Raw genomic sequence first — 22,673 nt, forward strand, 5'->3', positions numbered from 1 at the left:
GGGCACTGTGCCTAGGACTACACCGAATTGTTCTGGCCATTGTGTGACACTATTGGCTCATATTGCGCTTGTGGTCCACTAGAGCTCCCTGGTCTTTTTCACAAAGAGACTATCTAGAATGATACAGCTTCCCATCCCATATTAGTGACTTTGATCTTTGGGACTCAAATGTAGGACTTGAAGTGTATTCCTATTACATCTCATGATATCAGAACCAGTCCATTGTTCTCATCAGCTAGCTAGTCAGAATCAGTCCATTGTTTTAACCTTTCAATGTCTTTTTGGATCCCAGCTCTGTCATCCCATATGTTATCCTTTATCTAATAAAAGATACTCGAGGGCACTCCTCAGGGACCTCACTCCAAGAGCATCTCAACCCAACAATCCTTATTCTTTGAGTTCTATTCTGCTTTCCCTAACTGGGTTGCTATCTGGCCTCCATCTCATCTATCTCTATCTATGCACCAGGATAGCATGAAAGACCTTGTCACATGCTTTGCAAAAACTTAGCCACACCATGCCCAGGACGTTTCCCTGAACTACCAGTCCAGTAACCTTGTCAAAGAAGGAGATGAGTGTGGTCTGGCATGACCTGTTTTCGGTGAAGCTGTTCTCTCTTAGGGATCACTGCTTTCCTTTCTAAACACTCACAAACCATCCTTTTAAAAATGTCTTAGAATTTTGCCAGAAATTGGAGTCGAGCTCATTGGTGTAGAATTCGTGATTTTTCTTTTCAGTAATGAGGTCAGCCCTTCTCGCCTTTTTTTCCTCTAGTCCTGCCGCTCCTCTCCACTTCAGAGATCACTGGGTAATGAATTTAGTAATTATTTGCTTCTTGTTCTCTGCCTCTTCTAGACTGTGAGCTCCTGCTGGCCAGGGCCTGGATTGGCCCATCCTTTTTCCTCATCCCAGACTGTTCGATCCTTCAGAGATCTAGGTTTGTTCTGACTCTGCCTCCTCCATACTATGAATGACTCGAGGTAGCTTTTCCTTTGTCTCCCCCAGACTGTAACTGGCCTGCGGGCGGCCCTGGTTCAGTCTCTTTTCAACTCTCACCCCCATTGTAATCTTCCTTAGGAGAGAGACTTCTTTGGTCTTCCACAGATGGTGAGTTCTGTGAGGGAATGTTCTTAGGTCTCTCTCCCTTTGTTTCTTCTCTTCCCCGCTAGGGTAGCCAAGCAGAGGGCTCGGCACGTGGGGATGGCCATCAAGAAATGCTTATTAGCCTCCTGAGATGGCCAAGTTCTTTCCCAGTTAGGTTGGCCTGGAGAAGATGCTTAATGGAGACATGGTACTCTGGGCAGCTTTGTCACCAACAGGCTGCCGGTGGGGCAGGGAGAATTTGGGTATGGAGGGAGGATAAGATGAGAGAGATACAGAGACGGAAGTGATATTTGAACCCAGGTCCTTTGACTCCAAAGCCAGAGCTCTTTCCACGGTCATGTGCTGTCTCTCCTGTGTGACCTTGGGCAAGTCAGTTCACTCATCTCTCTAGGCCTCAGTTTCTTCATCAGTAAAATGCGAGGGCTAGACTGGATGATATCTGAGATCCCTTCCAGCTCGGGAGGGTCTTTCCCCTTAGGTCGGTTGTCCCTTTATAGAATCCTAGAATTTTAGAGTTGAAAGGGCCCTCAGAAGGCATCTGGTCCAATTTTTCTCCCATGAAGGAAACCACTTGACATGGAAGAGGGGAGAGGAAATTGTCATCCACCCTCTACTTGCACACTTTCAGTGATAGGGTGCTCATCGCCTTATTCTGACCACCATGTTTATCAATGGTACCCAGTCTTCCATGTCTGAAGCCTTGGGATTTCATTCTTCCCTTCCATCACAGTCAATCATCCTCCCTTTTCTACTTTCATGATATCTCCCAAATCAGTCTCTTCATCTCTCCTTCCCAACCATCACAAGAGCCTACCCCCTCATCACCACCACCACCTGGCTTTCCTGCCCTACCACCTCCTTCCTTTCAATCCATCCTTCATGTGGCTTCTAGAGTAGTCTTTCCAACCATATCACTCTTCTGCTTGGCATGCAAAATTCCTCCACAACCTGTCCTCATTGTAGCCCCCTCAGCATCCCTCTTCACTTCATGATAGCCTCTCCTTCTACCCTCATGGTGCTCATTAATAAGGGCCCAATTTGCCCTGAACAAACTCCAGAATTGGGAGACAGGAAACCTGGGTTTGAATTCTGACTCTTCCACAGACTCACTGTGTGACCTTGGGCCAATACCTTTTCCTCTCTGGGCTCCGTTTCTCCCTTCTGTAGAATGAGAGCTTGGACTAGATGGCCCTTGTGATCTCTCCCAGTTCTAGCTTTATAGGCTCTGTGATCTGTGGAGCCGACCTCTTTTCGGGGCAGAGAGGAGGTGGAGATTAAGGAGAAACAAGCAGTCCCCCAGGGGAAGAAGACAGTGCTGGGAATTTCAAATAGAAACTCCCAAGGAGTGTGTGTGTGCGCGTGCATGCGTGCCTGCGTGCGTGTGTGTGTGTGTGTGTGTGTGTGTGTGTTTGTGTGTGTGTGTGTGTGTGTGTGTGTGTGAGAGAGAGAGAGAGAGAGAGAGAGAGAGAGAGAGAGAGAGAATCATTTTGATTTTTTTCTTGTTGCCTCTTCCAGGCAGGCAGTCGAGTGTGATGGGAACAGGGAATCCTAGCAGGTGCAGGGTCTCCCAGAAGCAGAAGCAACAATAATTCATGTTTCTATGGTATTTAAGGTTACAAAATGCTTTCCTCATAAACCACCCACAGAGAAACTGGTAGCACAAATATTTACTCTGCCTGACAGATAGGGAAACCAAGGTACAGTACTCTTCCCTCTAGTCAGTTCTTGAAAATCTTTCTCAACTTTTCCCAAACCAGTCCTTTGTGCTGGGGTTGGCCCATGGGGCCTCAGTTCCATATGGCTCTGGATGAGAGGTGCTATCCAGGTGTGGGCTCCCTGTGTATCTGTCCCCTGGGGTCCTCCCTGGCCACCATCAGAAAGTGGGACTTATGGAGGACCCAACCAACACCAGCAGAGCCTTTGACCCACAAGTGCCACAACTTCTGAGTTTACCCCCACGGAACCAGACCCTGGAGGCAAATGAAGAAGGCAGAGAGACGTCCCAGCAGGTCTGGCTTCACGATGTCAATGTAACTCACTCACTGACTGCTTAGAGAGCCTCAAACCCAGCCTTCCTCATTTTTCCAGAGCTGTGACTAGAAAGGGTGCTGATACTCCGGCTCTTACTAGATGTGTGATTTTGGATTTCAAGTCAGGAGACATTTTTTTTCAACTGTCCCCTTCCCCGTTGAATAACTTTTAAAATGAAAGAAAATCCTCCTAACAGATATGCAGAGTCCAGACAAACAGATTCCCGTATTGGCCATGTCCAAAAACGTGTCCCATTCTGCATCTTGAGTCCATTTCCCCCCCTCCCCGGCAGGAAGAGGGCCATGCTTCCGGCCATCTCAGTGAGCAGGCTTCCAAACTGCTTTTTCATTATAGTGGCATTGGTACAGAAATTGCTCCCCTACTTCTGCTCATTTCATTCTGCAGCAGTTTAGGGAGATCTTTCCGGTTTCCTTTGAAACTGCCCATTTGCCCTTTCTTATGGTCTAGAGCTGTTATCTAAACGCCGGGTCCTTTCAGTGTAAAGCTAGTGCTTTCCCAATGGCTCCTTACACACGTGTGATCCAGGTATGAGTGTATGAGGGTACAAGCATAGGCCTACAGGCCCTTGAGGACATAAGACACTGGGTCCTGGGTTCCCAAGCACAAGATGGCACAGCTGAGGCTGAACAGTGTTTCATCTGAAAAAGATCTAGGCTTACAAAGTACCTTGCTTACAACAACCTTGTGAGGCAGGGGGTGAAAGGAGGAAACTGAAGATCAGAGAGGGTAAGTGATTTGCCTAAGGATGCACAGTAACATCCAAGTCAAGATTTGAGCCTGGGTCTTTTGACACCAGGTGTGCTGGACTCCCAAGTTGCTCCCACCCCGTGACAGAACCGAAGAAGAGCTGGGGAGAATGGGACAACGGAAGATAAGCCCAATTCTGACTTCCATGCTGCTTGAGAGTTTCCAGATGGATTTTCTAGACAAAAACCAACCTGTGAGGTTGAGAGTGCAGTGATGATCGTTGCATTTGCAGGGAAGAGAAGGGGAGACAGGTGAGGACGCATTAGGCTACCTGGGCCCTGCGCTTGAGGGCCAGGCCAAGCCAGAGGCAAACTCGGGGCCCCTTTGGGGGATTTTTGGTTCTTCCCACGCTCCTGACACCTTGGAACAAGACACTACTGTTCCCCATTCAAAGGGACAGACCATATCTCCCAGGATGATGTGGGCGAAGGCAGGAGCTCACCACAAAGGCACAGGATTGTCTCTCACACAAAAGGCATTTGTTCGTGTCTCTAGGGTCTGTCCTTCAGCCTGAGGACACCCTGGGAAAGCAGAGTACAGACTCAGCCCCAGGAGCGGCTCCCAGCAGCATCTCAGTACAATCAAGGGAGATCTTGGGATCCCAGATTTGGATTTCAAAGACATCACAGACCATCTATGCCATGTTATAGGGGAGGAAGCTTAGGGCCAGAGAAGGAAGGGTCTTGACCAAAGTCACAATGACGACGAGTGGAAAAGTCAGGACTCGAGAGACATGGGGTGGTATGGTGGAAAGAGACCTAGATTTGGAGCCAGGGCATCTGGGTTCAGTTGTTTCTGTCACTGACCGCTCGAGGGAGCTCAGTCAAGTCCTTTTCCATCTTTGGTCTTAAGTTTCCTGATCTGTGAAATGAAAAGGGTGGGTTTGATAACTTAATTCTCCTCTGGTCTTCTAACTATAAATCATTAAATTTGGATTCTTGGACCCCCAAGTCAATGCTCGGTTCTACTGCTCCCCTGAAGGCATGAGACGATGATTGCAGAAATTTCTGTAAGGAAGTATGGAAGAATTCAGCCCTTCTCAGCCCTCCCACCCAGTAGGATGACAGTTGAGGCAGCTTGGCTTCAATTGCAGAATAAGACTCATCAGGTTGACGTATGATCCAGGTTGTACTTGACACAGATTTGTCGCTTACATTGAACATCATCCTGCCTGTATAAATGAAACCCCTTCATTTGTGCTATGTTGTGTTTCTGTGATTCAGACTTGCCTACAAGAAGTGTTTACAAAAGACAGCATCAAGGTAGGCCCTTACAAAGGAATTAGCTGGTCATGTAGCAAGAAGGAACGGTGACATATGGACAGTCTGGGTGCTGCCCTGGTATCTAGGAAATACGAAAAGAACCAGAGGAGGCCTTTGGTACTTGGGGTGGACCTTGGATGAATGATTTACAGAAGGATGTAGAGAGGGTGTGGCCTGGAATCACAGAGGAAGCAAAGGCATAGAGGGGCTGAGAGGGAGAAGAGGGAGGGAGGAAGGAGGGAGGTCCCGAATGAGTTCAAGTGCCCAAGACCGAAAGCACTCATCCCCACTTGTTAGACAGTAAGCTTCTTGAGAGTAGAAATTAGGTTGTTGCTAATATATCAAAGTGAGGAAATGGTCTCATGGTCAGCGGGGTGGGGCGGGGGGGAGGGGAACAGCAACACTAACAACCACCCAAGTCATGGTCCATCCTCCCCTACCCTTCCCTTCCTTCAGGTCTTGAAGTACACTCTTGAATCTCAGTGGGCATTTCCTTTCCTAAGGATCCAGAGTATAGTGGTAATATTAGTGGACTTCCGATCATGAGGGGTGGGTTTGTGTTCTGTCTCTGACATTTACCATAGACAGATGACTTTCCTCCTCCAAGCCTCGATGGCCTTCCTTATAAAATGTAGGTGCTAATTTTGAAGCCGAGTAACTTGCAGGGCTTGAAGGCTGAGGAGTTTGAATATCATCCTATGGTGTACAATAGGCAAGAGGTGGTTTTTGAAGATTCTTGAGCTTAAAATGGATGCGGTCAGACTGGGCTTTAGGGTTATTTTGGAAGCTGTGTGGGGGATGGGGTAATGAGGGCAGAAACTAGACAGGAGAATAATTAGGAAGACCGTTGCAATAGTCCAGGGCAGAGGCGGTAAGGGCCTGAGTTCCAGTACAGAGAGGGAATAGAAGAGAAAGAATGGAATTGTTGTTTGTTTGTTTGCTGTCCTTCATAGTCAAAGAGGACCAAAGACGCCATGATGATGGGATCAAGGTACAGTGTGCGCAGCTGCGGTGGATCAGTCCAACACGAGCTTGGAAGGCTCTACCGTAGGTAGAAAACTGAACTTAGAGACCCGGGTCCAGAGTTCAAATCCTGATTCTGACACTTACTGCCAATGAGCCCCTGGCTAATTCACTACTCATCGATGAAATGGTGGGGTTGGACGAGAGGATCTCTAAGGCGGCTCTTGACTCTGACTCTGTACTTTGATCTATGATGCTTTGAGATGGAGTCAATGAGAGATTTGGAAGCTGATTGGATATGGGGTGGCTGGGAGGGAGGAAAAAAAGACATGGATGATTCCAAGGTTGGGAACCGGAGTGACTGAGAAGATAATAGTTCCTTAGAAAGAAATAGGGAACTTTGGAGAAGAGACAGGCTTCCTGGGAAAGAGGATGAGTTTTTAGATATGCTGAGTTTGAGGTGCCTGTGAGACATCTAGGAAGAGCTGTGCAGTAGGCAGCTGGGAGTTCAGAAATGGCGCACAGGAGAGAGATTTGGGCTCCGTACGAAGCTTTGGGAGTCTTCTGGGTAGAGATAGGAACTGGATCTCTAGGACAACATTAGATCACCAAGAGGGCTAGGGTGGAGCATTGGTGAACAGCGTTGACTAGGGAGCAGAATACAAATGATGACCCAGAAGAGGCTGAGAAGGAACAGTAAGACCTGTAGAACCAGGGGGGAGCCCGGGAAGCCAAGAAAGAGGAAGTGGCCAACAGTACTGAAAACTTGAGTACTTGCAAGGAATGAGAATTGAGAAAGGGTTGTTGGGTTTAGCCAGTAAGAGATTCTTGGCCACCCTGGAAAAATGTTTCAATTGAATCATGGGGTTAGAGTCCAGAATTCAAGTATCTGATAAGGGAGTGGATGGGCGGGGGAATGGAGGTGACAGAATAGGACTTTTTCCTAGGACTTTAGCTGGGAAAGACAGAAGGAATCTAGGACGATTGCTTGAGGGGATGCCAGGGTCAAGTGAAGATTGTATAATATCAGGGAAATCATGGTACCACAGATGTAGAGGTGGGAGAGATGTCAAAGGCCATCTAGTCCAACCCCCTCATTTCACAGATGGGGAAACTGAGGCCCAAGGAATTTAAATGACTTACTCGATATCACACATCCTATACACGTCAGAGGTAGGATTTGAACCCAGATCCTCTGATTCTAAAGCCCAAGTGATCATAGCTAGTAGGTGGCATAGCCAAACCCTACCCTGAGATCTTCTTAACCTAAGTACAAGGCTCACTGGCCATATGCTACAGTTGACTTACAACTGCTACAGAGCCTTGTGTGGCCTTTGGGTCACCAGGACTTGCAGTTCTTCTGGGGTCCTGGGCTCCCTTGATTTGCAGCCTAGGCAGCACAGGGAGAATGTTGCTGGGCTTTCAAAGCAGAGAAATTAATAGTCATAGAATGTATGGGAAGTTGGCCTGGGCTGGGGGGCTAGTCAAGGAAGGCTTCCTTAGGAATCATAGTCACAGCTAACACTCATATGGCCCTTTACATATGGTAACTCAATTGGTCCTCATAACAATCCTGGGCCTTTATATCCATTTTATGGACAAGGAAATGGAGACTGAGGGAGGTTTAAGTGACCAATCTAGGTTCACATAGCTACTCATTTTATGAGGCAGGATTTGAACTCAGAACTTCCTGGCTACAAGTCCTGTGCTTTGTCTGGTGTACCACCTAAGAGATGAAGGCCTTAAGCTGGGCCTGGGGGTTAATGAAGCAATATGGTGCAGGAGGAATCACAGCCTTGTGGTGGACTCACTGGACGAGAGGCCAGGGTGCTGTTGGGGCATGTTGGGGACCTGGGGAGGGGCTTGTGTGAAATGCCAGTCTGTTGGTCCTCGAATGGCTGAAAGAGCCCTAGCACGCCTTTCATCTGCTGATGTCCCTTCTGCAAAAATGTTCTCCCTTTAGGGTCAAGGAATCACAGGCTTAGAAAGGTCCTTAGAACATGGAATACAGAGCATCCTAGTTGGGAAGGACTTTACCAGGGGTGGAGAACCTGTGACCTCGAGGCCACATGTGGCCCTCTAGGTCCTCAAGTGCAGCCCTTTGATCTCACAGTTCTGTGAAGTTTGGACTCAGTCAAAGGGCCACACTTGAGGACCTAGAGGGCCGCACATATCCTTGAGGCTGCAGGTTCCTTACCCCGGCTTTAAAACATAGGGTGTCAGAGGCATAAGGAAACTTAGGATGTAGAATAAAAATCCAGAAGGTGTTTCAGAGAATTTAAGTGTGTGAGTTTGGGGGTAGGGGGTGGAGGGATGGATCTTAGAACACAGAGTATAAGTAACAGAATTGGGGAGAAACTTAGAACTTGGAACATAGAATGTCTTAGTTGAGAGGGACCTTAGAACACAGAACAGAGAATGTCAGAACTGGTTTCAACCTTTGAGATCAACCCCTTCCTTCTGCAGATGAAGAAACGGAGGCCTATAGGGAGGAAGTGACCTGCCCAAGGTCACACAGTCCATCAGTGACAGAGCTTTGACTGCACCATGTTGCTTTATAGAAGTGGAGGTAAATGGAGAGCAGAGAGAAGAGAGAAGCACATGTTTTAAAGTCTCTGACAAAGGCTTTCCAGGAAGGTTTGGAAAGATGGGGCAGATCCCCTTGGGGCTCGTTCCTAGCACCAAGTGGCCCAGGAGGAAGAGGTTCCTGCTCCAGGAGAGGTGGCTAACATTGCCGGCTTGCTGCAGGTCCTGTCCCTCTAGCCACTGGCTGGAGAAGCTGAGACAGGTCCAGGCCAAACAGGGGCCCTGGTTTGCTTGTCTTGGATGCTACGAAGGGGAGTGAGAGGTGTGAGCCAGCTGGTTGGGCGGTCTCGGAAGTTGTCTTTCACCCATACGACAACTTGGGAGCCCGACTGGGAGCACCACTTGGAATGTAACAGGTGGAAGGTGCGTACAACACAAGGAATAGTTTCTTCACAATCGGAACCTGTCCAAAAAAGGGAACAAGCTGCCAGATAGATAGTGAGTGAGCTCCCCATCACCAGAGGTATTCAAGCAAAAGCCAGGTGGGATATGGGTCATTGCTCACTCATGGATCTGATTAGATGTCCCTCTTTGTTCCTTTCCAGCTCTGAGATTATAGGATTCTGATTTGAGGGTCTGGCCATAAGATTCCCAGCCAGTCTTTGCGATAGTAAGTCCTGGACCCAGATACAACTTTGGCCCAAAATGGTGTGAATTTGAAACTAATCTCTGGAGTGTCGCTGATGCGCCTGGGACTACATTCACCTGTATTGTGGAGAAGACAGGAAAAGGAGCCAACTTCAGTCCTGCCCTTAGGGAGCTCAGTCTGGGGGAGATAAGATTCACATATGGAAATATCAGACTGTAGAACATAGACGGTCAGCATCGAAAGGGGCCGACACTGAATGTCAGAGCTCAGTGAGGTCTTAGAACATAGAACACAGAGCTAGAAAGGGATCTCAGGGACCATCTAGTCCAATCTCTTAATTTTATAGAGGAGAAAAATCATACTCAGAAAGGTTCCATGATCCCTGGAAACATTCCAGGAGAGGCTGGATGCCCTTTTATTTGGAATGTTGTGGAGAGAATTCTTGTTCAAATATATACACATACGTATACATATATATACACATACACCCATACACACCCACCCACACACACACACACACACACCCACACACACACACACACACATTTTGTCTACATATATACAATACATAGTCTACATATTCTCTGCTATCCCTAACCACCGAATAGTCCATGATTCAACCCAAGGTGACCTATCCAAGGTAACTCAGCTAATTAAGTAGCAGATCCAAGTTGACTTTAATCCATTGCTTGTTCTGCTACACAGTGATGGGGGTCCCGATGACATGGAGATTTGGAGGAAGGTAAGAGAGACTCAGCCTGATTTCACTCTGCAAAGCATCTCACAGACCAGGCCGGACCAGCCCCCCCAACCCACCCCACAACCTCTGCCTGTCTTCTCCACATAGTGTTCTTCTCCTAAGGTTTTCAACAAATCAAGCAGTTGAGGGGTTATTCTGGCCTTCACCCCAAGGCCCAATTTGTCGATCATCTGAGTCACAGAATGAAGGGAAAAAACAGGGGGAAAAAAGCCTGTTGGCAGCCAGGCCTAGCGAATTGCCTGGAAGGGAGTCATGCGGGCGTCCACTTCTAGAAAGGATTTATTTTAAAGCACGTTGCTTGTTCAGAGCCCTTTTCATGGAAATGGACCGTTTTACTTTTCAGAGTTAATTTCTGGCCTTGCTCCAGACAGTTGGTGCACAGTGGTTCCTCAGTCCTCCCCGACAAGGCTAGCTGTGTTTGCTGGTGAGGGGAGTCCAAGCACTGCCTGGAGTGAGGCTGCTGTTTGCGAAAGAGCCGGCCTTTGGGAGCGTTGGGCTGTGGGGCAGAGGGCCAGTCTATTTCCAGACTCCAAGCCCTGCCTGTCCGTGGCTACCACTGATTCCAGAGGCCCCCAGAGATTAGAGCAAAGACCTTTGAAATCTATGGTCAATGCCTAATCTCCTTTGGGCCAGGGGCAGGCTGGCCCTGCCTGTGGGTGGCATGAAGCGCCCCCTCTTCCTGATTGTCCAACAGGACCATTCATACACTCTGAAATTCCACCGTTAGACTCTCCTCAACTCTCTGAACACTAAGTGAATCTGAAGTCGTCCCTGGGAAAGAAGGGATATTTCAAACTCTCTCCCCAATATGACAGAGGAGAAACTGAGGCCCACAAAGTGATATCTCCAAAATAATACAGCTAATAAGTAGCAGGGAGATCCTAGGCTAGGGTGTTTTCCAGGATGGTGTGACCACTGTGGACACTATGGAGCTCTGCTAACCTAAGGAAGTAGTGAGATCTCCATCACTGGACATAGTTAAGTGATGGCCACATGACCACACATTAAAGGAGTTACGGACGGGATTGCTATCTCTATCCAGATTGGGCCAGGTGATCTCTGAGACCCCTTCTTGCTCTAAGATTCTAGTACTTTAGGTTTTGACATTGTAGGAATGGAACAAATATTTATTAAGTGCCTGCTGTGTACAGAATACTCTGCTACGTAGCGGCTGAGCTGGAAAGCCAATCAGTCAGTCGAGAAGTATTTGTTAAGTATTCCTATGTGTCAGGCACCGTGCTATGAGCTGGGGATGCAAAGAAAGGCAAAAATATAATCCCTGTCCTCAAGAAGCTCCATCTAATGGGGAAGACAGGCAACATTCAATATACAAGATGTATACCACATAAATGGAATATAGTCTCAGAAGCAAGGCACTAGCAGCAAAGGTGTCTGGGAAAAGCTTCTGGCAGAAGGTAGATTCTGAGTTGAGTCTGGAAGGAAGCTAGGAGGAAGAGGCAAGGACAGAGAGCATTGCAAACACAGAGGACAGGCAGTGAAAATTTTTGTAGTTAAGAGATGGCATGTCCTATGGAGGAACAACGTCACTAGATCATAGAGTGGTAAGAGGGGAGTAAAATGTAAAAAGGCTGGAAACATAGGAAGAAGACAAGTTATGAAGGGTCTTAAAAGTCTATCAGAGAGGCAGCTAAGTTTTACAGTGGATAGAACACCAACCCTGGAGTCAGGAGAACCTGAATTAAAATCTGGTCTCAGACACTTACTAGCAGTGTGACCCTGAGCAAGTCATTTAACCCTAATTACCTTTCTCAAAAAAGCCAATGAGAGAATTTTATATTTGATCCTGGAGATAATGGAAAGTGATTGGTATTTATTGAAGGGTGCGTATGTGTGTGGAGGGTGGGGTATTGACATGGTTGGACATTAGAAAAATCATTTCAGCAGCTGAATGGAGGATGGATTGGTTTGGAGAGACTGACCAGAAGGCTGAATGCAGTGGTCCAGGAGTGAGATAATGAGAGCCTGCACCAGGGCGACTATGCATATATGTATGTATATATGTATGTATGTATGTATTATATATGTGTGTATATGTATATGTGTGTATGTATATTGATAGATAGATAGATAGATAGATAGATATGACATGTTGTAAAGGCAGAGATGACAAATCTTAGCCACAAGAATAAATATGTGGGTAAGTACAAGTGAGGAACTGAGATGCCACTGAAGTTGTTTGCAAGCCTGGGTGACTGGGGAGAGGGAAGAACTTAGGAGGAAAGATGTTGAGGATAAAGAGACCTGAAAATCCTCTGCATAGAGATGATCATTGAATCCATGGGAGCTGATGAAATCACCACATGAAATGGTATAGAAGGAGAAGAGAAGAGGGCCCAGGACAGAGCCATGGGGAATACTTATGGATCTTGGAAGTGACCAGGATGAAGATCCGGAGGAGACTGAGAAGGAGTGGTCAGACAGTCCAGAGAACTTGGATAGAGCAACATCACAGACACCTAGAAAGAAAGGAATGTGAAGGAGAGGAGCGTGGTCGATAGTGCCAAAGGCTTCAGAGAGGTCGAGAAGAAGGGGGATTGAGAAAAGGCCATTGTATTTGACTATTACAAGTCCACTGGTGACTTTATAGAGAGCAGTTTCGAAGTGCCAGGCTTGGAGTCAGGAGGACCTGAGTCCAAATCTGGCCTCAGACACTTACTAGATGTGTAACCTTGGGGCAAGTCATTTAATCCCTGTTGCCTCCAAAAAAAAGAAGGGAAGAAAGAAGGAAGGAAAAAGGAAGGAAGGAAAAAGGAAGGAAGGAAGGAAGGAAGGAAGGAAGGAAGGAAGGAAGGAAGGAAGGAAGGGAGGGAGGGAGGGAGGGAGGAAGGGAGGGAGGAAGGAAGGAAGGAAGGGAGGGAGGGAGGAAGAAGTAGAGCAGTTTCAGTCCAGCGATGGGGTAAGAAGCCAGATTGCAGAGAGTTTAAAATGAAGTGAGAGGAAATGAATTGGAGTCCACTATGGTAGATGCCTTTCTCAAGACATATGGCTGAGAAGGAGAGAATGACAGAGGATGAAGGCTAGTGGGGATGATGGGATCAAGTGACGGTTTTTTAAGGATGTGGTAGGAGTATAGTGGTCTACAAAAGGAATGTTGTAGGTGGCAGGGAAGCAGTCAGGAGGCAGGGAGAGATTGAAGTTTAGTGAGAGTGAGGACGATGGAGGGAGCAGTCTGCTGGAGAAGGTGGGTTGGAAGAGGAAGAAGGGGATGTGGAAAGTGGAGGTAAGACACTGGTCCCTCCCTCCCTCCATGGAGCTCGCAGACTAGGAAAAGGATGGGCTGCATCCCCAGAGAAGTATGATACATCGGAGAAGTATGATCAATCTCTTTTCATTTCAACAAACATTTCTTTAGCACCTACATGAACAAGGCACCATGTTAGACAAAGACAAAGATAGAAATGAGGCTGTCCCTGCCCTCAAGGAGCTTACATTCTATTTGGGGAGATACAGAATGCACGAAGAGAAGTAAACACACAGTAATTTGAGAAGAGATCACTCTGACTGCGGAGATCTGGCCAGACTTCCCCAAGGAGACACCTGAGCTGAGCCTTGGAGAAGATGGATCTTGAATGGTGAGGAGGAGGAGAGCAGATTCGAGAAATGCTTTCTAGGTAGTTTGTAAAAATGTGGAAGATGGAATATTGAACCCAGGGAATAGCTGGTGCTTGAGTTTGGCTTGAACATAGACTACACAAAGGGGAGATATTGTCTAATCAGACTGGAAAAGTAAATTGGAGCCTTAAATGCCAGACAAGGGAAATTTGTATTTCGTCCTAGAGACAATAGAAAAGGATTTTCAGGAGGATGAAGACAGAGGGGGTGGAGGGGGCACACCCTCCAGAGGACGAAATGAATGAATGAATGAATGAATGAAAAATCATTAATTAAGCAATCACTATGTGACAGGCATGGAGGCACACCCTCCAGAGGACGAAATGAATGAATGAATGAAAAATCATTAATTAAGCAATCACTATGTGACAGGCATGGTGCTAAGCACTGAGAACACAAAAACAAGATATGGAGGAGGAAGGAAGAATTTGAATGAGGACTGGGCACTCAGGGGCTCTTAATCACATGGCTTAAGGGGACTGCAAAGGAAAGCTTACTTGCCATAAGCTAGAGGGAGATCTAGCCAATCAGAGCCCTTAGTTGCTCAGAAAAAGAAACAGAAGGTGGATAGTGATAGGAGTTAGGAAAGTTTTGTGGTAAAGAAATCATGAATACTGGGTAGTATTTTAATAATGGCTGACATTTTTTGGTAAATCTTTTTATTTTACACTTAGATATAAAATGAGAAAAGAAAAAAAAAACATCATCATGTGCACAGCAGGCCACAGGAGAGGATTCAATATAAAACAATAAATTTCCATTTCAAGAAAACCTATATAATAAAAACTACATATTGTTTTCAAAGTGACCCAGCTTTTCTTTACTTCCTTCTTCATTTTCTTTTGTTTTATGCTGTGCACTTTTTACTTTTTCTCCCCACCCCATCCTAAAGAAGGCTACAATTAAGTGAGTATATGTATATATGTATATGCATATGTTATGTATATAAGCATAGACATATATCCACATATATGTAAGGCTATACTATGCTTATTTCCTCCTATCATCTGCTTCTCTGAAGGTAGATAGCATCTTCCTTCATAAGTCCAAGTCCTTCCATGTGTTTCTAAAACAACCAACTCATCATTTCTACACCACAGCAATATTCCTTTCTGGATTCAAACAGCGTCTTCCTTCATGGGATCTTTGAGGTTAATTTGGGTTTTTATAATAGTCTGAATGACTTGGTTGCTCCAAGTTGTTCTTAAAACAATACTGCTGTTACTGTATACAGTGTTCACTTGGTTCTGCAATAACCGACATTTACATTCAGTCATTTCAATCATGTCTGATTCCTTATAAGCCCATTTGGGGTTTTCATAGCAAAGACACTTCCATTTATGTGCATTCTCAGGGAGGTGCCTTATTATTCCCAATTTACAGATGAGGAAAGCAAGATACAGAGAGGGTAAGTGGGTGTGCCCAAGGATCCCACTGCTGCTAACTGCTGGAGGCAGAATTTCAACTTGGGTTTTCCTGACTCCAGGACCAGCACTTTATCCACTAGGCAACCCTGTCTCTCTTTTCTTTTTCACCATCACAGTCCTTAAGAGGGCCTGGCTTGTGCTGGAATCTAGAAGGTAAGCAGTAATGGGGATTTCTTGAGGGGCCAAATGCAAATGGAAGCAATGCCATCCGTCTCATCAGAGGCAGGGGTACCCACCCCTCTGGTCCCTTGATAATGACTGAGAGCATCTGCAGATCATAATGGAAGACTAGAGGGACATGTGTTGAGGAGGCAGGACCCAGTAAGAAAAGACTGATTTGGGAGCCAGAGGTCCTGGGTTCAATACCAACTTCTACCACTTGCTACCCGTGTGACTTTGGATAAATCACTTAAATTCTCTGAGACTCAGCTTCCTCATCCTATTTGTGATCCAAAGCTCAAAGAAGCTGGGCTCCCCACCCTCCTGGCTCTTATGGTCTTGGGGGTGGAGTAGGTACCTGGATAACAGGCAAACAAAGTGTTATATATAGTCTGGGGGAAGGAGTCATTAATGACTGGGGGAGGGGAGGGGACAGCAGAGGGAGTGGTGTGTTGGAGTCAGCTCAAACCAATTAGAGCCGATTGTTAAATTTTCAGCGCAGGCATTTACACCTTGGAAATTGGCAAACCCTACAAATCAGGATTTGATTTATTGTTTTGTTTATTGTCTAGGCTTAAGAAAGTAGTGGAGAAAATACAGATTAAATTTAAGACTGGCTCCTGCTTACATTCCCCATCCCACTCCCCACCCCAGGGAATTGTTAAACATTTACTGGTGCACCACCAGGTCAGGAAACTTCATGGAGAAGGTGGCATTGGAAATGGTCTTTAACAGCCAGACAGGAATTTAGGTAGAGAAGAAGGTAGGAGCAGATGCCCCCGGATTCTCAGCTCACATTCTCCGACCTCCCAATTCTGTTGATTTCATCCAGATGATGAGTGAGGTAAAGAGTTCCAAATATCCTGTGCCCACCCACCCACCCTCACACACAAGCAGGCACGCACACACTCCCTCAGGACCATCTTTCCTCAGTTAAGTCTGTTTGGACTGTTTATCCTCAGCTGTCTCAGGGCTCTCTGAAGATCTGAAGATGCCACATACAGTTAGGCAGTCTGAACAGGGTTTCCCCTTGGGCCACCCATTGTAGGGAGGTTACAGGATGGGGGATTGAGATCATGTCTGGCCATTGAGTGGGGGTGGTGGAGGTTGGGGCTCCTGGATGCCCTGCTTTATACTTCCCATGCTGTGGTATCCCCAGCCATCTCCCTGTTCAGCCATATTCATTGGGCAGGGGGAAGACAGCGGTAGGGACACTGACTGGAGCATCCCAGGAGCTGGTGTGGGGCAATGCGGGTTGGAGAGACAGACCCGGCAGAACGGGAACTGGCAAAGCCCACAGCAAAGTGGTGGAGCTGATTAGCTGGACTTTGTTATTTTCCCTTTGTTCGTTGGTCTGGCTTCATTCTCTGTCAGCTAAAACTCTGGGGAACTGGTCCTGGAGCCAGGGGTGGGGTTGGTCACTCTAAAGTGGTGAGCCCCCGAAGTAGGCAGTGGCTTTCAAGACAGCTTTTGAATCCTTTTCTTCCAGGGAAGTACCTTCAACAAACTTTCTTTCCCTTTCCTCCTTCCTTTCTTCTTTTCTCCCTCCCTCCTTCTCTCCCTTTCTTCCTTCCTCTCTCCCTTCCTCCCTTTCTCCCTCTCTTCTTCCCTCCCCCCTCTTTTCCTTCCTCCCTCTTGTCCTTCCTTCCTTTCTCTGTTTACTGAACATTTACTATGTGCCCAGTGCTTTGCCAGGATGCATGGGCAAAAGAGAAGGAATGAGACATAATCTCTGTCCTGGAAAACTCACATTCTGGTTGAAGAAACTAGACATAGATTAACCCTTCAGAGTCTGGCCTCGCAGAATGTTGGAGCAGAAAGGGCATACTCTGAGCAAATCACAAACAAACAAAACCCCTGAGTCAGACGTCACTGGGAAGAGAAAGGTCTAAGCATAGTGTGGGCCCCAGGTAGCAAGAGGGGCTGGGGCACATCCCAAGCCCAGTCCAAACTGGTCTTCTGATGATCATGGTTCCAGTTTTCTCTTCTCTACTACCAACCACCTCCAATAGCTGGAAAAAAGAAATCCACTATAAGAAGAGGGCAGAGAAGAGAGTTGGGGCAGGCATCAGGGGAAGAAGGAGAGTGGACGGTGGGAAATGCCTCAGGAGGGCAGGCCCTCGGTCTGTGAAGATTTTTGTCTAAAGAGTCTCCCACCTTTGGGCTTATGCACTTAGAGTGGAAGAGGCAATGCATAAGAAATAAGGACATAGAGCATTTGAGCTGGAAAGGGGCCTTAGAGCATAGAATTTTCACTCTGGAGGGGGCCATAAAGACGAATCATTTTACAAATGAAGGAGGTTAGGAGCTCTGACACAGCTGGGGCCCCCTGGACTTCCAGGCCAGCACTCTTTGCTCTACAAAATGATGCCAGTCCCCTTTTCTTGGTGCCTACCTGTTCTTTCTGAGCCACCCTTCCCCTCTTATCTCCCCACCACCACCATGATACAGGTTGGCCCTCTCCAACCAGGTATCCGGAAACCAGACATTTCTCTGCCCATCACTGATCCAGTCCCATCCTGTATCTGGCATTTCCAGAGGCCACCATTCCGTTTTCCAAACTGACAGATGACTAAGAATGGGTGTCTCAAGAGAAGAAAGGTGTCTTCAGGCAACACCTAAAGGAATACAAAGTGTAGTGCTTAGAGTCACATTTTAGAAAGGATATTGATGAAGTGGAGAGCATCCAGATGAGATCAACTAGGGCAGTGAGGGGACCTAAGAACATGACAGATTAGCTATTTAAGATAATAATAGCTAGCATTAATATAGCATTTTAAGGCTTGAAGAGCACTTTACAAATAATATCTCATTTTATTCACTCAAGAATCCTTGTAGGAAGTAGACGGTATTATTAACTCCATTTTACAGAGGAGGAAAATGAGGCAGGCAGAGGTTAAGTAACTTGCCCAGGGACACACAACTAGTAGGTAGCTGAGGCTGGATTTGATCTCAGGCTATCCTGACTCCATGTCCAGAATGCTCTCCACTGCATCTGTATTAGGAGGGGTTGGGATATTTGGGGTGCTTAGCCTGTACAAAAGAAAATTTAAGGGCACAATTTAACTGACTCCAGGTATTTCAAGGGCTACCTGAGAGAGAGGAATGAGGCTTACTCTACTTGGCCAAGAATGAGGGGAGAACTAGGAAGAATGGGTGGATGATACGGCACAGGAAGGTCAATTTTGGCTCACTCTAAGGACAAACTTCCAAACCTTCAGAACTGCTTCCCAGTGAAATAGGCTTTTCAAAGGCTGGTATTCCTGGGAAGGGTACCACAGCAACCTATGATTGGCCATTAACAACTTAGGAGGAATTTATCAGAATAGTTAGCTGTCACTGGCAGAGCATGTGATTTGTGCTAGAATGTGTGGTACAGCCCGAGAGTGTCTGGGGATGGGGCAGAGATCACTATGGGCTGAAGTGCCCACACTGAAAAGAGATGGGATCAATTAAACTTGAAAATATGGAGGGGGTTTTGAGGTGGAGTAGAGGCAGAGGTTAATCCAGGCTGGGCAAGGGCACAGAAAAATGAGTATCATGTCTGATGGAGAGGGAGAAGGTTGCTTTGACTAGTGTAGAGGGATATGCGATATTCTGTCTAGATAGGGCACAGTTTATAGTGGGTTCTTGCATGACCAGCAGAGTCATTTGGAGAATATAGCATATAGCACAGTGGAAAGACAATGGGATTTGGGGTTCAAAAGACTTGGGTTCAAATCCCTGCCAAGGTACTTGATTGATATCTGTTTGACACTGGGCAAGTAGATTCTCTGAGCTTCATTTTCCTTCTCTGTAAAATGATAAAGTTGGAAAACCCCGTCCCTGTCCTAAGGTAGCTAGGTGGCACAGCGGTTAGAGCCCTGGGCTAGGAGTCAGGAAGACCTGAGTCCAAATTTGATCTCAAACACTTGCCAGCTGTGTAACCCTGGGCTAGTTACTTCACTTCCTCCTGATTTGGTTTGTTGTTGTTGAGTTGTGTCTGACTCTTCATGACCCCATTTGGGGTTTTCTTGGTAAAGATAGTGGAGTGGTTTGCTATTCCTTCTCCAGCTCATTTTACAGAAGAGGAAACTGAGGCAAGCAGGGTGAAGTGACTTACCCAGGGTCTAACCAGTTTTAAATGTCTGTGGCTGACTTTGAACTTACGAAGATGAGTCTTCCTGATTCCCAGCCTAGCGTTCTATCCACTGAGCCATCTAACTGCCCCTGACTCAATTTATTCAACTGTAAATGGAGAGCGAGAGCCTCAATCTCTCAGAGCTGTTGTGAGAGTCAAATGAAATAATATTTTTTAAATGCCCAGCCCATAGTAGGCAATTAAGAAATGCTTGTTCCTGTTCCCTTCCTTAAGGTTCCTTCCGGCTCAGCCATTCTGTATGCCAGGGCCAAGTTCTTGCTCCAAATCCTATCTTCCTATGAGCTTCTAACTTTATCATGAGGCAGTGGAAGCTGCTGACAGTTTCTGAAAGGCTGCAGTACGAGAAAAATTTACAAAGAAAGGAGAAGAGCATCTAACTCTTCCCGGTTGACTCTGCCTGAGGCTGTCCACCCCTCCTTGGGTCGCAGCTGGGGACGGCGTGACCAGATCTCTGTTTCCGAGGATCGATCCTTGGGACTCCCCGCCGCCTCCTGCCGCTACATCCTCCTCTCACGCAGCGCTAAGCTGGGAAGGGCCCAGCTGAGGCTGGGGTGCCTCCCCAGTCAGTCGCCGCCGCTGCCCAGCCAGCTTTCAGATGCTCGGCATTCAGGGAAATGCTACATATTTCTCCCCAGTTCTTTTCCCACTCAGATGTCTTTTCAGGCAAACAGGAGCCATCTGGTTTTGATTCATTTACACTCTGAGCTCCCCAGGATGGCTTTTCAAAAGTTATTTCATATCTGAGAAGCCGCCGCCGCCGGAGCCTTCCTGATCGGGGGTTTTTCAATCTCTCTTTTTTTCTAGGTCTAAGCAGTCACTTCGGGGCCAGGGGTAAACAGACTCACACACCGAGCCCTTCATGGCTAAGTGGAGTGCTGGGCACCTTCAAATAAAAGCCTTAAAATAAGAGAACCTTGTCTCCACCGCCCCTCTTCTTCCTTCCCAACCTCGGGTCCTCTCTCTCACTTCCCTATGGGACTCTGGGCAAATTGTCTAAAGAAGGGAACATCTGAATTACCATGTCCCAAGTAATTACTGCTCTTTAAGGTTTTGGAGGACACATAGCAAAGAATGCCCATTTGGAATCAGCGAACCTGGAGTCAGAATCTTAGCTCCAAAATTTAAAAAGCTGTGTGATTTCTGCCAAGTCACGATGGGCCTCTGAGCCTCAGTTTCCTCCTCTGAAAAATGCTAAGATCCTTTCCAGTTCCCAAACCCAGGAAACCTCTCATGAGTGGGGGACCTGTGGCCTCGAGACCGCATGTGGCCCTCTAGGTCCTCAAGTGTGGCCCTTTGAACACAAACTTCACAGAGCACATTTGTCAATGGGGCTGCCCTTGAGGACCTAGAGAGCCATGTGTGGCCTCAAGGCCAAAAGTTCCTCACCCCTGTGTCTAAGCTGTCCCTTCATGAATAGCTCAGTTAGTTCTTGGATTCCTCACTGGGCTCTCTCCAGTCCGAGTTCCTGCAGGCTTGGATTCTGCCTCCTACCACCCTGAGCTCTTCTCGCTTCTCCTGGGTAAATATTGCTTAAATTATGAAGCCCATATGAGAGAGGGCTAGGCTTGAAGTCAGGAAGGCTCAGGTTCAAATCCTGTCTCTGATACTTGCTACCTTTCACAACCTTTCTAAGCCTCTGCAGTTTCATCTGTAAAATGGCATTGATAGCCAGTAGTATCTATTGCTAGGGTTATTGTGAGCATCACATGACATAATACTTGGAAAGCACTTAGCACAGTGCTTGTCACATAGTAGTCACATAGTGGAGCCCACGTCCTGATAACTTGACCATAAGAGGTCAATTTCTTTTTGTTTGGCTCTTTTTTCCACTTTTTTGGGGACTAATCCAGGAAAGCCTCTAAAATAAAATTTAGGTATACCTAGTGCTTGGAGCTTCCCCACACAGGGGAGTCCTCAAATCCTACCCAAGCACTTAACATACAATATGGTTATAGGGTATAGGACAGCCTTTGTTTCCCTCAACAGAAAGCACCCGAGAGGGTCAGTAGTCACAGGAACCCACAGGATTTAGGACAATGAGAGTTTAACTTTTTGTCATTCTAAGTTTTTGCATCTTTTGCTGCTGGAGAAGTCAATTATCTTGACTGGAGATTGAGACACCCTTTAACTGAGACATGGACAACCTGGGATAGATCCAAGGGAGAGTGACCAGGATGAGGAAGGGACCAGAATGAGAGAACTGGTGGAAGAAATGAGGGGTATTTACTTTGGAGAAAAGAAGCCTCCGAGAGGGCAAGACAACTGGCTTGAAGCATTTCAAGGATTTTTCTGGGGAAGAGAAATGAGACTACTTCTTGGCCCCAGAGAGTAAAACATAGAATAGCTGGGGGTGAGGGAGGTCAAAGTAACAGAGATGCCATTACAAAGAAGGACTTATTAACAATTAGTGAGCTCTCCATCACTGGAGATATCCAAGCACTCTGTCTCTCTGTCTCTCTCTCCCTCTCTCTGCCTCTCTCTCTTCCAGCTCTGGGATTTCCAGGACTCTGAAGGCTCTTTCCTTCCTCTGACCTCAGAGACCACTTTGTACTCCTTCTATGCACTGGCTAAGCTCTATGTTGCTTCAGAACCAGCCATTAGGGACTGTCAGGGACCATATCTTAGACACCTTTGTGTTTCCAGCACCAAGCACAGGACCTGGCACTTAGTAGACACTCAACATATATTGGTGGTTTATTATTTTAAAATTTGGGGATTCCAAGATTCTATGGCAGAAAGGCATTGATCCCCACTGGAAAGAAGACTGACCTTGGAATCAGGAGACCTTAGTGTGAATCTCAGCTTGGAAGATGACTAGCCTTGTTAGCTTGGGCAAGTCACATCAGTTCTCTGGACCTCAGTTTCCCCATCTGTAAAATGGGCATAATAATAATAAACTACCTACTATGTCGGGAGGAATCATGCCTCCTTGATTCTTATGGGCCTGACAAAATAGGAGCCATAGGTGGGCTTCTAAGATTCTCTAGTCCTGCGATTTCATGGTGGAAAGTCAGGAGCGCTGGTCTCTTCCCCTTTCTGGGTTATAGATTCCTCCTTTTCAAAGAATGAAGGAGGTGAACAAGGTGATCCCTTAGGTTCATCTCAGCCCCAGAGCATATGAAATCAAACCATTTTGTGCAGCAGACAATCTCACTCTTGTTTTTATTTTCTCAACTCTGAAAAAAAAATGCCTTTTTTGCCCACCCCCCAAGCCTGCCCGCATCCCGGGCGTGTTCCTGCTGAGACATTT

The 22,673-nt window shown here is 46.8% G+C and overlaps 1 protein-coding gene across 1 annotated transcript in view; it reads left to right on the plus strand.

The window, feature by feature from the left end:
- Positions 1-22,673, plus strand: part of LOC118854897 (cyclin-dependent kinase 11B-like) — a 106,942-nt gene that overhangs the window by 78,428 nt on the left and 5,841 nt on the right. Inside the window, 1 exon segment of the mRNA XM_036765085.1 lies at positions 19,852-19,985. Within this exon segment, the coding sequence (XP_036620980.1) occupies positions 19,852-19,985 (134 nt within the window).

The sequence above is a fragment of the Trichosurus vulpecula genome, chromosome 6, assembly GCF_011100635.1.
Source record: "Trichosurus vulpecula isolate mTriVul1 chromosome 6, mTriVul1.pri, whole genome shotgun sequence".
Classification (NCBI taxonomy): domain Eukaryota; kingdom Metazoa; phylum Chordata; class Mammalia; order Diprotodontia; family Phalangeridae; genus Trichosurus; species Trichosurus vulpecula.